This window comes from Drosophila rhopaloa, unplaced genomic scaffold (assembly GCF_018152115.1).
Source record: "Drosophila rhopaloa isolate 14029-0021.01 unplaced genomic scaffold, ASM1815211v1 contig_190, whole genome shotgun sequence".
Classification (NCBI taxonomy): domain Eukaryota; kingdom Metazoa; phylum Arthropoda; class Insecta; order Diptera; family Drosophilidae; genus Drosophila; species Drosophila rhopaloa.
Genome location: NW_025335073.1, coordinates 786,789 through 801,588, shown reverse-complemented (window position 1 = coordinate 801,588; position 14,800 = coordinate 786,789). Strand labels below are relative to the sequence as shown.

Below are 14,800 nucleotides of genomic sequence, written 5' to 3'. Positions count from 1 at the left end.
TTTAATAAAGTCGATGCCTAATATTCCATCGCATGGAATAGGGAAATGTGAATTTACGATATGAAAATCGTGTGGAATTATGTATTTAGTTGTCTGTATCTCCATAGAAACTAAACCTTGGGACTTGGTTATTTCTTGACTTATGCCTTTTATGTCTATGATGTAATCATCTTGGATGTTTTGGAAGTTATCCGAAGTTTCTTTTAAAATGGAAATGTTCGCACCTGTGTCTATTAAAAAGATAAGTTCTTTTCCAGTAGCTACATTGAAAAATGAAACGAATATATTTTGGCTGAGATTAATGGTGTGAACTCTGACTTCTTTTATTGTTGAGTATTTAAAGGGCTTTGGGAGTTTTCCGATGTGTTTTGGTTAGTATTTTGGGTTATTCTGACATCGCTTTGGTCCATTGTTATTTTGGTAATTGTTGTTATAGTTATTGTTGTTGTAGTTATTGTGATTACCACGAAAATTACCTCTATAATTTCCACGTCCGCGATTTGAGCCGCGCTGTGGATAGTTCTTGAAATATAGGACGGTGTTTGACTGTCCAGTTGCTTCAGTGCAACTATTGACAAATTTGTAAACGGCATCGTTCATAGTACTAAAGGTGCGAGCTTGCATGATAAGTTTTACCTTATCAATTGAGCAATTTTTAGTCATTGCCTTGACTGCATGTTGCGTGGAATAACTTCTGGCTAGCTCTAAAGGTAAACCATCTGTTATATATGCACCTTCTATGGCTTTCGTCATCTGCTCAATTTCTTGTGTGTATTGGTTAGCAGTTTTATTGCGCTGCTGTAGGTTCATCAGCTTCGCTGATAATACTTCTACAGTTTCGCCTTTGACGTTGCCTCTTAGTCTGGAAATCACTTCAGTAATTGTGGTTTCATTACCGAATAGATTTCTGGCGACACCTTTTAGCTTTGTTTTAATTATGGACACAGCTAATTCTTCGTGCTCGCCTTTTATTGATTCTATTATTTGTAAAGCATCAATGAAGCTTGTTAAATTTTCAGCCTTACCATCAAAAACTGGTATAAGCTTGGATGCTGTATTAATAAAATCAATATTTGATTGTGCCATTGTGATAGAGTTACTTATTTTGTTTTCTATTACACTCGAAGTATCTGAATCTGTTGAATTGTCCAGATCAGTGTATACCGCCGGAATAGTAAGATTATTCAAATCGTCATCTTCTATTTTGAGGTTTACTTCGGGAAGCTCTTCTGACTCCGATTCATTCGTTTCTGTTGATTCCGGGTCAGGTGCAGTGTCAACTGCTATTGGAGTGTTTAGAACGGTTGGTACCGATATTTCTAAACTGAACTTTTGTTTAACAAATATTAAATTAGATCGTAGTCGTATCAAAAGTTTCGATACCTGTGACCAATGATCTTGATTTAATCTTTCCCTGTGATCATTCGCGCTCTACTAATATTTCAACATGCTTCCTAACCGTGTTCTTTTGGATGGGTCTATTCTGGGTTAGTGACTTGTATGATCTGTCAAAATTAGTTTTAATGTTTGCCAATTCCCCGTACAATTTGTTCCATTCCATGCCTTTAGTTTAGCCATACTTTGTAAGAAGAATATATTGAAATATTTTTATATTTATTTTTTTTTTTATTAACTTGTATAATTTATTCCATTCCATTATATTATGGATATGAATTATTTCTTGAAAACTGTCATTACTATTGCTCTACCTAGTATTGGGTGCTCGTCTACTACCGATCTAACTTGTACGCCTGGAATAGTGGATAATACAATTCCCTTTTGGGTGCTTGTGCAATGTATTAGTGGAGAAGTATCTAAATTAAATGTTTCAATATATACATTTTCTAAACCATAAATGCTCACTGAAGTTGCTGAAACTAATTGCAGAATTCTTTCTTTAAAGTGAATGTCCCTATCATACGTGTCTCTAATTGCCTTTAGTGTAGCCATTTTTACTTAATATATATTTTTTATTTTTATTTATTCATTATACCCTTGCAGAGGGTATTATAATTTTGGTCAAAAGTGTGCAACGCAGTGAAGGAGACATCTCCGACCCTATAAAGTATATATATTCTTGATCAGGATAACCTCCTGAGTTGATATAGCCATGTCCGTCTGTCCGTCTGTCCGTCTGTCCGTCTGTCCGTCTGTCCGTCTGTCCGTCTGTCCGTCTGTCCGTCTGTCCGTCTGTCTGTCCGTCTGTCTGTTTCTACGCGAACTAGTCTCTCAGTTTTAAAGATATCGAATTGAAACTTTGCACACACCCTTCTTTCCTTTGCACGCAGTATATAAGTCGGAACGGCCGGGATCGGCCGACTATATCCTATAGCTGCCATATAACTGATTGATCGGAAATGCCATAACTCTGCTGTTTGTTAAGTTAGGAAGTTGGAATTTTATATGGGTTTTATATTTGGCCAATCAATCCGACCTACCAAATTTCATAAAGATCGGCCGACTATATCCTATAGCTGCCATATAACTGATTGATCGGAAATGCCATAACTTTGGTGTTAGTGAAGTTAGGAAGTTGGGATTTTCTATGGGTGTTATATTTGGCCTATCAATCCGAACTACCAAATTTCATAAGGATCGGCCGACTATATCCTATAGCCACCATATAACTGATTGATCGGAAATGCCACAACTTTGGTTTTTGTTAAGTTAGGAAGTTGGGATTTTCTATGGGTTCTATTTTTAACCAATCAATCCAACCTATCAAATTTCATAAGGATCGGCCGACTATATCCTATAGCTGCCATATAACTGAACGATTGGAAATGCCATAACTTTGGTGTTTTTAAAGTTAGGAAGTTGGGATTTTTTATGAGTATTAAGATTGCATCATATGAATAATTTTGGAGAATATAATTTACAGAATATTCTGCAAGGGTATATCAACTTCGGCTCCGCCCGAAGTTAGCTTTTCTTTCTTGTTTTTATTGTATTTCATTTTCTTATATTTTAGGTGTTAACATTTATGAAATATATTTATGTGTAATCACTGTTGTTTGTGCTGTTTTTTTTTTATTTTATTTTTTTATTTATTTATTTTGCTGCTTATATTTTATCCAGGTCATTTCCCCGGCTCATATACCTTTTTTTCAGACAATTATTATGCAGCTTGTAAATTTTGTAAAAGAAAGTGACGCACATGATAACAACAATGATTATCAAGAGTATATGTACCCAATATAGATTGATGTTGCTAGATTCTACCTTGTTGATGACATTGGCAGTGGAATCCACTGTTTTTATGTCCAAAGTCATTTTGGTGGGTTTTGCATATACTTTTATTTTATGTGTATAAAGTGTTTTATTAAAATTATTATGATCTTCTATTGAAAATTTACTTATCGCATTACTGCGCATTTAAATTAACAAACTTCCTACCTAGTTTTTGCATAGCTTTACGGGCTACACATCTAATCGGGCAGGTTCCGTTCAATTTTACAAAATATTATATTATATAAAAAAAATATGCATCGTAGTGCAATCAAAAAAATTATGCAACGCAGTGCATGGGTAAAAAAAAATTTTTGATCCAGCTTGGTTGGTTTCTCTTTCTTCCTTCTACGTCAACTGGTCGTCGCCGGTTTGGCTACGCTGACGCTCCTTCGAAGGCGCAGGTGGCGGTCGTGCCTCCCACGCTTGATATCTGCTGCTGCTGTCCTGGGCCTATGGGCTCAGGCGGTACCGGTGCTGGTCTTCGCACTGGTCTTCGGCTTCATGCATGCGGTATTGCATGCCGCAGAGTTGAGAGGTCCGGGGCAGTCGGTCGGGCAGACTTGTGGTCGTTTCGGCAGTGGCTTGGGAATATTTGGTTTCGTTATTAGTTTTTCATTTATTACTTGTATTTGGGTTGCTGAGTGAGTTGTGCCTTGTGGTACTCTATTTTGGAGGGTTTCCTTTAAAAATTCAAGCTCATTATAAAGTTTTTGCGCCGTCGTCCACGCGGGCGGTGTTGATTGAGCAAATAGCAGCCACTTTATGCGGGTTATTCTTTTTTTTAATTTTATTCTTCTGACCTCCACGTACCATCACGCACACTCTACTCACTCAGACGTGTTTTTTTTGTGTATATCCTCCTTGTATCCTCATTGTATTATTAATCTTCCCGATCCGCTGCTCCTTGTGACTCTAGTCACGGTCGCCATGAAATAAGATTATTCTGTTTGGTTCCAATTTGTGTTTTTTATTTAGTAGGAGCAGCAATGGTGCCGCTCCAACGATCAAAGTGTCTCTGTTCTTTTACAATATTCTTTAAGTCTAATTAAGTCTAAGTCTCGTAGCTGCGCTGCTCGCAGGTGGCGGCAGAGAGACGGCTATGTACCTATATATTATATGTATTAAATTATGCTCTCTTAAACTGGAGCGCGAGGGTATATGCATGCACTTGAGTTCGGCCGGCGTGTGTAACAGAATGCTGACACTTGCACTTTCTGTGAGCTCGCCGATCGACTCGTGTTCGGCCACTTAGGTTATTTGACCGGGCCTTTATGAATGCACTGCAACACAGTGTTGTGTGTTTACAGTAGATATTCAATATATGCGCATACTACAGTACAAAAATTAATCTTACAACCTAATCACAGGCTCGGCAAGTAAGCCGGCTGCGGGTCCCCTAAGGACAACTCGGGACCCTTATAAAGGGCGCGCGTCGGAGTGGAAACTAGTATTACGCCCTGCCTCGGCCACTACAGTATGGGAGTCGCGTCGTGGTGCTGCTCGGGTTCTACGTGCCCGGAACGGACTCACCGAGGTAACGTTGAATTTTCTGTGGTTAAATAACCTAACTGCCTGCGGCGGTGTTGGTTGGTGGTGATGGTTGTTACTGCTGCCTGCGGCTGTTGCTGCTGCCTGCGGCTGTTGCTGCTGCCTGCTGCGGTTTCTGCTGCTACTGTTGCCTGCTGCTGCCTCTGTTGCTACTGTTGCTACTGCTGCTGCTACTGCTGACTGCTGCTGCTGCTACTGGTGGCTGAGTACTACCACGAGGGCTGCTGCCCTTCCTCCGAGAAATTTGCGAAGAACGAAGAAAATCTAAGAAAACTTCCGGGGCCCTATGTACTAGGGTACCCGGTGTACCTAAAATAAATAAATTTCCACTTTATTTCCACACGTCACTAGCACTTTTCGCACCCTTACTTTTTCTTGTATCAAACGAAACAAAATAAAAATAGAAAGAACTCCGTCTACATTGCTTTGATCTCCGGCAGCAACTAAACCCGATTCCTGACCTACGCAATGTCATGCTCATCACGCCATATTTCCTTTCCCTCTCCCAAAAGTGGGTCATTGGACGAATCCAAGGCCATCCTAGCCATACCCAGAGCGAAGCGGGCTAGTTTAAATAGCTAGATAGCCACTTAAATAGGGGGCGCCACTTCCAAACTTTATCGATACCAAAAACGAATACCTCCTTCTTAGTTCTTCCATCCGATTCCAACCTGAAATGCAACACCACCCAAGGATTTAGAGAGACGCCTTCAAACCAAGGCCACTCGACGAAATCATTGGGAGCATTGGAGATCGGTGTCTGGCGAAATTCGAATGCAGTTCCAAACGGTGCCCTACGCGGGGCCCACGCTTGCCGGGAAGTACTGCCTTTGTTTTTTTCTCTTGCGCTCCTTTACTTTGTGCTACCTTTTTTTTTAGATTACATCCGGATATCCTTGGCGTGGTAAACTCCGAGGTGGCATCCTTGCAGGTCTTCCAATTCGTTTGCATTGTTGCCAACGGCTTTCACCACTCGAGCCTTAAGGAATTTCCTGGCGCACTTGGCGTTGAACGACTTTCCAAAGTCACTGAGGACGAAGTTTCGGCGGTATACCTCCGACCTGGCTTGGCCATGAAGTTTCGAGCCCGTTGGTCATATCGCTTGCGGCTTCGGTCATAGGCTGTCTCCAGATTCTTTCGGACCTTTTCCTGGATCACTCGGAGTTTGTCCGCCGTCTCCATCCCCGCCATCTCGTCGTCACACAAGGACTTTAGCTTCCTCGCTAACCTATAGTTGGCGCTGTTCACATATGATGTCCGAACACTGTAAAGAAAGGCGCTTCTCCTGTCGCCGAGTGGATCGCGTTTCGAAGGGCTACCTCAATCTTCGGAAGGTAGACGTCCCAGTCTCGATGGTCACCATCTAAAAAGCTCCGGATTGCGGCCAACACGCTTCGATTTACTCGTTCTGCGTCGTTGCTCTGTGGGGAGTATACCGTAGTCTTTAGGTGTAAGATACCGAAACTCTCCATCTTCGACGTGAACTGCCGACCATTGTCTGAGTGTATTACCTCCGGGACGACAAATTTGTAAAATACCTCGTGGATGAGAAAATCGACGACGTTCGAGGATGTAGCTTCCCTCATGGCCTTCAGGAATACAAATTTGGAGAAATGGTCCACCACGATAAAAATCCAGTTATGACCCTTCTTTGACCTCGGATATTTCCCCAAGAAGTCGATATACAGCTTCTGGAATGCCTGTTCCGTCTGGACTCTTTCTCCAATACCGACCTGCATCCGGAAATTTGGCGCTTTGGATTCCTTGCAGACATCACATCCACGCACAAACTCGCGGACTTGGAGAACTATGCCTGGCCAGTAGAACTACCGTCGGAGGATTTCCAGAGTCTTTCCCATTCCGCCATGATCTGCTGTTGGGTCCGTATGTGCACGCTCAATTAGGCTGTGGGTTAGACTCTGTGGGATCCACAGTTTCCACTCCGAACCTTCCACCTCGTCGTACAAATTTGATGAAGAAACTCTCTTGAAGATGAGACCATGCTCGATGTTCAAGTCCGGTAAGTTTTCCAAGTTGTCTTCCACATCCCTCACTAACTCGAGGTAACTTTCTCCAGCGAACTCGGTGGTTTCGAAACCCAACAAATCCGTCGGATTCACTACGAGCTCCTCCACACACCGTGAAAGGGTGTCTGCCACGACGTTCTCGCTCCCTTTTCGATGCTCGATGTTGAAGTGGAATCCTTGAGGCTGCAGTGACCACCTCGCCAACCGTCGCGACAGATCTTTCATGGACATGAGCCACTTCAAGCTGGCATGGTCCGTGATGCAGGTGAATGGCATCCCTTCGACATACGGCCGGAACTTCCGAGTGGCCATGAGCGCCGCGAGACACACTTTCTCGGTCACGGTGTAATTTACCTGATGTTTATTCATCTTAGCCGAGAAAAAGGCAATTGGCTGCTCTTGTCCGTCGTCGTCTCGCTGGAAAATCACCGCCCCGACTCCGACGTGTGACGCATCGCACTGTATAAAGAACCGTCTCTTAAAGTCCGCATGCACCAGGACTGGTGCAGACGTTAACGCCATCTTCAAAGCTTCTACCGCAAGCTGAGCCTCTGGACTCAATGAAAACTTCGAGTTTCCAGTTTTCTTCAGCAATTCAGTAAGCGGGGCGGCCAACGTCGCAAAGTTCTTTGTAAACCGGCGGTACCATCCAGCAGTCCCAAGAAACGCTCTCACCTCCTTCATCGTCCTAGGCTCTGGCATCCTCCTGATCGCTGCTACTCGTCCCGGATCCATGCGTAGACGACCTCCACCAACGATAAAACCCAAGTAGGTCAATGATTTGAAGCAAAACTTTGGTTTACTCATACCAATCGTTAACCCTGCTGCTTTCAGGCATTCTGCGACTCTCCGATTCAGCCATTGAAGGGATATTTATAGATAGTTTCTCAAATATATGTTTAAGTCTAAAACCTAAGTAATACTAGTTTTCAAATAGGCGCGCGCGAGGTCACCAGTATTGATCAGCAAGATCAGTCCGCTGGCCAGTCGGGGCGAATGTCCAACAGTATCGATAAGTTATCGCAATCACCCGTGAATAAGCGCGCGAGATTTTAAACGCAAAGCGTGCGATTAAGGACAAGCTTAGTGGTGTTAATAGCAAAAAGCGTGCTGTAAAGGGAAAAAGCGTGTCGACGTGGAACCTTGATGGACGGGGATCGGCCTCATTCTTTTTGCGGCAGCCAAGCAACTCAGACCAGAAGGACAACACCAGCAGCAGAAAACCCCGCGGACGGCAACGCCATACCAAGCTATAGAGTAAGACAAGAAGCAGAGACTAGAAACCCACTGAGTGCGAAGGTTAGGGAGAAACACTAAGTGAATAAAATGAACATAGGGTTGTGAAATTCAAACCCCCAAGCCTACTAAAATTTAGGGAACTTCGCTGAGTGTTTTCGGGTCGGCGAGAAACTATCGCCGGCCTTTTCTGCTCACGCTCAGGTTAGGGAGAGGCTAATAAGATTTAGTGCATTTCGCGGAGGGGCTTTTCGGGTCAGTGAGGTTTCTGAGTTGCGTTTCCGAGGTTTATTTTCTCTACGCAACGCGGACGCCAAAGCTGCCCGCGTGTCTATTCACGTCGGACAAATTGCCGTATTGCGCTTCCGAGGCTTACTCTGCGCAAAACGAACGCTTGCCGGACGGGAAAATTTCCGTCGATTTCCCCGCGTTCCCCCCCCCGATCGCCCACGCTTAGGCCCAGTCGAAATCCCTGCGAGTTAAATTAGTGGCGGCCCCGTTTTTTTCGTGTTGCGTTTCCGAGGTTCGTTTTCTCTACGCAACACGGACGACGAGACTGTACGCGTGCTCGTTCGCGTCGGACAAGTTCCCGTATTGCGCTTCCGAGGCTTTCTCTGTGCAATACGGACGCTTGCCGGACCGGAAAAGCTAACCCCGATCGCCCACGCTTAGGCCCAGTCGAAATACCGTGAGTTAAATTAGAGGCGGCCCCGTTTTTTTCGTGTTGCGTTTTCGAGGTTCGTTTTCTCTACGCAACACGGACGACGAGACTGTACGCGTGCTCGTTCGCGTCGGACAAGTTCCCGTATTGCTTCCGAGGCTTTCTCTGTGCAATACGGACGCTTGCCGGACTGGAAAAGCTAGCCCCGATCGGCCACGCTTAGGCCCAGTCAAAATCCCCGTGAGTTAAATTTGCGGCAGCCCCCGTTTTCGTGTTGCGTTTCCGAGGTTCGTTTTCTCTACGCAACACGGACGACGAGGCCGTACGCGTGCTCGTCCGCGTCAGACAAGTTCCCGTTTTGCGCTTCCGAGGCTTACTCTGTCCAATACGAACGTTTGCCAGACCGGAAAAGCTACCCGGGTGCTAATTGGTGTCGGCCAGTTGACATTACGCCTCCGAGCGATCTACGCTACGTAGAGGTGGAGACCCACACCACGTGATCCCGTATACAACTCCCAGTCCCGTTTCGTCTCCTGTGTTTCTACAAATTTAACTGTAGAGGACTCTGGCCGGACTGAAGTCTATCCCAGCCTAAGAAAAAGTCTGGATATCTGGAGCCAGTATCAGCAGATCATCTAGGTAGACAAATACGTTGGAACGAATCTCAGCTGGGATCACTCGGTCCATGAGTCTCACCAACCAGGCATCACCCGGAACTGATAGAGAGGCCGACCAGGAATCGTAAAGGCCGTCAGTTCCTTGCTTTTCGGGTCCAACTCGATCTGCCAGAATGCGAACTTCAAATCCACGCTGGAAATGTAAAAAGGTTGGGTCGATTCTGGACAGGATTCCGTCGATACTAGGCAGCGAGTAAGCGTCTTTGACGGTCAGATCGTTCAATTTGCGGGCGACTAAGCAGAACCGAACTTTCTCAGGTCTCGACACTACCGTCGTCCGGTTGGTCCACGGGCTCATGCTCTCTTCGATGACTCCGAGCGCTAGCATCTTGTCCACCTCATCCTCGACTACCTTCTGCTTGGCTGGAGACATGGGATACGGCCGATCCTTGAAGACCTTGGCTCCCTCAATCAGCTCGATCGTGTGCCTTTCCAGATTGGTCGTTCCCAGACCATCCTTCTCAAATGTGAGAAACACCTTCTGGATCTCCGCGAGCTCTCGTGCGTCGGCCTCGGATAAGGTCCAGGATTCGGGATCTGGCTTTTCCTCGTCGTCATCTTCCTGTTCGGCGTAGTGCTCCATGTCCCTAGCGTGGATTTCGTCTGCCTTCTTCACGCTTTCCGGGTCGCTGTGGCCTATCACCGCCGGAGCCAAGCCAAACGCCTGCCAGAAGTCCACTTCGAAATAGGCTTCCTGCTCCAGGTAAGGACATACATAGAACAGGATCCGCTTTATCTGTCCTCAGTACTCCACAGGTAGCTTGACGCGTCCTATAATCGAGCGGTCCTCTCCAGACGCCGTTCGGACCACGGATAGGTACTTCTGGATTGGCACATCCAACGCCTCGACGAGCTCTCTTCCACCTTTGCCCAGCGGGCTGACACTCACTCCCGTGTCCAACAATCCAGTCAGCTGTTGGGGAGGATCCGGACTTCAGCGAATGGTCGAGGGTCTCCCGTTCCACTGCGCTTCACAGCGGTAACCACTTCTCGCCTCCTCGCTCGTCTCTTCCGGAATCGATCCCTGGCCTTCTGGACCTTCCTAGACACCGTTCGCATGCCGGCTAACTGGTGCTCGGATAAAATTCGGTTCCTGGTCTCCAAGTACCGACGCATCCTCTCCTCAAAGGGTAAGTATTTTAAATTGTTCTTATTACTACTCGTACATACTAAAAATTTTTTTAGTCCTAAAACATCTACTGCTTCGCGGGACTCTTGTCTGGACGCATCCTTCCCGCCCTCGGATCGCCCAGCCGACCGTTTTCCGCGCAATCCGGACATCTCGGAGACACGGTGTCTGGCCTTCCGCATCGGTAGCAGAACAGGCACCGTTCTGTTGCCGCGCAGTCACGGAACCCGTGGTCTACGGCTCCGCATTTCCAGCAGCCCGCTCGAAACGGATTTCGGGCCTTCGCTTGTAACGCCTTCGCTTGTAACGCATTCACCTGCCACTGGGAATCCTCTGCAGTATCTGGACCAGCTGCCTCGCTAACCCTGGCCTTCTCCGCCGGAGGATAACGCATCGGGTGCGCATAGGCCGCGCGTCCTCGTCGTCCAAAATTAAGCTCCACCTCGCAGCACTCTTCCCTCAACTCGTCCACAGTCATCACATCCATTGCGTAAACGAATCTTGCGATACCCTCTCTCAAGCCCTTTTTAATAATTTTTACCATCTGTCGCTCTGACAGTGGTTTTTTTAGGCGAGAGGCTAGCTGCTGCATCGCATGGACATAATCCTCCACGGCTTCTCCCGGCTGTTGCTCCTTCTGCAGAAGCTGATGCATCCGGTCGTGCTCCGTCTGGTGGCCTCGGAACCTATCCATTAGCGCGGCACCCAGCTGCGGCCATCTCTCCACCCTGCAGTGACGAACGTGGACCCAATACCACTCGCGTGCCCGTCCAGTTAGCAGCACATGGAAATGGCGGAGCACTTCCTGCTAAGGGCACTGGTACTGCCGCTGTAGGAACTCGAGCCGGAACAGAAAATCCTTCACCGAGTTTCGCACGTCATATAAACGCGCCTCCTCGCGGAAATCGGAAGCCCTGCGGTCCTCGAAGTGCCAATTTCGAGACTCGTTTCGTCTCCCTCGTTCGCCATCCGGAGGATATCCTGGACTGCTGCTCTCCACTGGTAACGACTCTACGGGCCTTCTAGGCGGCTTTGGTGGAACCCTTGGTGGCGGTGGACGGGAGCCAATCGTGTCTGCTGATGGTGCAGTCTTTGGAATCGCCCCTTTCTGGACCAGACTTGGAGCCTGTGGTGCCGCCGTGTCCGTCCAACCCGGATGCTGCTGCTGATCGGGGTGGTTCCCCTGTGGAAGCTGTGGCCGCTGAGCAGCAGGCCTTAACTCCTCGTTCATCAGCTTCATTATTTCCAGGAAGCCACCTCGGATTTCATCCATTAAGGACTGGCTGACGCCGGACTCCTGAGCCCTTCGATGGGTCTCTGCCGCCTGGGCCAATGCCACATTTACGGCCGACCTCGCCGCGTTGTCCAGAAACGCCTCCTGTGAACGGTCATCCTTTCCGTCGACCTGTAGCAGCTGGTTCGCCTCCGAGTTTACTTGCTCGAGAACTAGATGTTGCGTGGGATTTGTTCCCACCTGAAGTTCCCTGCGCAGCTCCTGATACAGACGACCCAACGGAGTCCTTGGCAGTCCCATCGATATACGTGGCTGTTCGGCCCCGGCAACCTCATCTAAATCGGTGGACCACAATTTCTCCTCTTCCTCGGCCGGAAGAACCTTCGATCGGAGATCGTATTTGGAAGGCATCGTACAGCACAACAAAAAAAATATATGTATATTTCCCTAAAAATTCTAGTATAACACCCGAAACAAATCACCAAAAGAAATAAATACTTAAGAAGAAAAATAAATATAATAACGACAAGTAAATAATAAATAAACAGATAAATATATATACATGTAAGAACAGATAATAATTATAGAAACAAAATTTTAAATAAATAAATAAATGTATAATTTTAGGAAAGATATTTATAAATTTTTTGGTAAATAAATAAATACTTGGGAAAATGAATAAATAATATAAATAAATAAATAGAATAAATAAATAGATAAATAAATAATATATTATATTTATGATTTTTCCTTTTTATTTTGCTTCTTTTCAGATTTGAATTAGGGGAGATGGAACCGGTCACCAGCCGGTGGACTCCGTGCCAGAAACTTTTCTGCGCTTAAATTTTTTTATTTTCCGCCATATGTCCTTCCACACGCCGCTCGTCAACTGGACTGGCTATCAACTATGTTGATAGCCGGCAGTTAAGGACATCGGCTGCTCGTGGAATCCTTTTTTTTTTTTTTACGCGCGTATGTTTTGATTCTCAGGTCGTGGTTATCGTGCAGCGCGTGTCCATCACGGGTCACGATCACACATTTAAGTTCAAAACCGAGATGAAAAATCAAACACACCCACGAAACCAAAACAAAGGATAAACTTCTACTCTCACAACAAAAATATAACAAAACAAACATCCAATAAATAACTAACTAAACCCTACCTAATTTATCACAGTTTTTTATCACAGATTTTTATCACAGATTTAGCTATCTGCAGGTGCAAATCTCCTCCCTTTTGGGCTAAGATGCCACCCGCAGGTCACCGCTGCTTCTGCGATCTGTGACCAGGAGCAAATTGCCTCCAGTCTGGGCAAGCCTCCTGTCTGCTCTAAATCCTTCCGAGCTCTTAATTTTCCCCAAGCCCACCACCTCCGATGCAGTTGCACGCAACTTTATATTGCCCTGCAAGTCACCGGTGTTGTTGGCTGAGGGGAAAATAAATAGGCAAACTCGTGAGACGCCGTCGTCCGACACTTTATATTTATATTTAGATTGGGCGCCATAATGTTATGGAACTACATCGTCCTGGGACGGCCCCGGCTAGCTCCGGAATCCTCAGGGCGGAGTACCCCTACAGCTTCCACAACACTAAACATCGATTACTATCGACGTCTCACTCTACAAATACTAACATCTCTAACAACGAAAAAGTAATCAAATACAAATACGACGGAAAAGTGGCATCAGATGTGGCTGCCACAGCGCACCCACCCTCCCTGTGGTGCCCCTAGTGTCGCGAGGGAGGCATCACCCATGTTCTAAGGCCGGAGCCACTGCCAGGCCAGACTACGACCGGTTCATCTCCCCGCTGGTAATTGCCTTAGGCCCACATCATCTTCATCTCCATTCTAAGTACATTTATTTATTAATATATACATAAGATTGCCAAATATAAGCGTTAAGCATATCCTCTACTCCTTATACCATTACTTACAGGTCAGGACAAAACCACTACCCGGCCTGGACTGCACCGGCTGCAAGGCGGGAAATTTGGCCCCGCAGAAAAATTTAAGCCAAGCGGCTGTAATTAATTTAACACCTCTTGTCTCTCCTAATCACCCTGCTGGAGCTCCAAGAAAACACAAAAGGGACAGGTAAATATGAATAATATGAATAGATTGTTTTACGTTCTACTAAGCCCGCTTTCGCATTTTCAGACCCTGAGTTTTGCGCAAGGCCGGACTCAAGCTGCCGGAATCACGAAGACATGCGGAAACGGACGAGGGTGAGTATATAAATTTACAAGTACAAAAATCTTACAATCTTATCACAGGCGCGGCCAGTAAGCCGGCTGCGGGTCGCGAAGGACAACTCGGGACCCTTATAAAGGGCGCGCGTCGGAGTGGAAACCAGTATTACGCCCTGCCTCGGCCACTACAGACCGTGACGTCGGAGATGCCGCGTGGTATGGGAGTCGCGTCGTGGTGCTGCTCGGGTTCTACGTGCCCGGAACGGACTCACCGATGTAACGTTGAATTTTGTGTGGTTAAATAACCTAACTGCCTGCGGCGGTGTTGGTTGATGGTGATGGTTGTTACTGCTGCCTGCGGCTGTTGCTGCTGCCTGCGGCGGTTTCTGCTGCTACTGTTGCCTGCTGCTGCTGTTGCTACTGTTGCTACTGCTCCTGCTACTGCTGCTACTGCTGCTACTGCTGCTACTGCTGCCTGCTGCTGCTACTGGTGGCTGAGTACTACCACGAGGGCTGCTGCCCTTCCTCCGAGAAATTTGCGAAGAACGAAGAAAATCTAAGAAAACTGCCGGGGCCCTATGTACTAGGGTACCCGGTGTACCTAAAATAAATAAATTTCCACTTTATTTCCACACGTCACTAGCACTTTTCGCACCCTTACTTTTTCTTGTATCAAACGAAACAAAATAAAAATAGAAAGAACTCCGTCTACATTGCTTTGATCTCCGGCAGCAACTAAACCCGATTCCTGACCTACGCAATGTCATGCTCATCACGCCATATTCCCTTTCCCTCTCCCAAAAGTGGGTCATTGGACGAATCCAAGGCCATCCTAGCCATACCCATAGCGAACCGGGCTAGTTTAA

At 46.4% G+C, this 14,800-nt stretch overlaps 1 protein-coding gene and 1 long non-coding RNA gene across 3 annotated transcripts; one reads left to right on the top strand and one right to left on the bottom strand.

Annotated features, from left to right (window-relative positions):
* Window positions 1–372: 372 nt before the first annotated feature.
* LOC123037651 (GATA zinc finger domain-containing protein 8-like) lies at window positions 373–5,970 on the bottom strand. Its single transcript, XM_044459312.1, has 2 exons — window positions 5,834–5,970; window positions 373–604 (listed from the first exon to the last, which is right to left on the bottom strand). The coding sequence occupies exons 1-2, from the start codon at window positions 5,968–5,970 to the stop codon at window positions 373–375; spliced, it is 369 nt and encodes a 122-aa protein (XP_044315247.1).
* A 7,419-nt stretch (window positions 5,971–13,389) lies between these two features.
* LOC108038834 lies at window positions 13,390–14,570 on the top strand. Of its 2 annotated transcripts, none has more exons than XR_001768969.2 (4): window positions 13,390–13,556; window positions 13,682–13,839; window positions 13,903–13,970; window positions 14,019–14,570. It is a non-coding gene; the product is annotated as an uncharacterized LOC108038834 (long non-coding RNA). The 2 variants fall into 2 exon arrangements; XR_001768968.2 differs by having other exon boundaries at window positions 13,390–13,597.
* The last annotated feature ends 230 nt before the right edge of the window (window positions 14,571–14,800 follow it).

Bases quoted from the DNA above. Each gene is read 5' to 3' on its own strand.
- LOC123037651 (XM_044459312.1), bottom strand. From the start codon at position 5,970: ATGGCGGGGATGGAGACGGCGGACAAACTCCGAGTGATCCAGGAAAAG. The intron at 605-5,833 runs GTATACCGCCGA...TCGCACCTTTAG, and splicing joins ATGGCCAAGCCAGGTCGGAG to TACTATGAACGATGCCGTTT.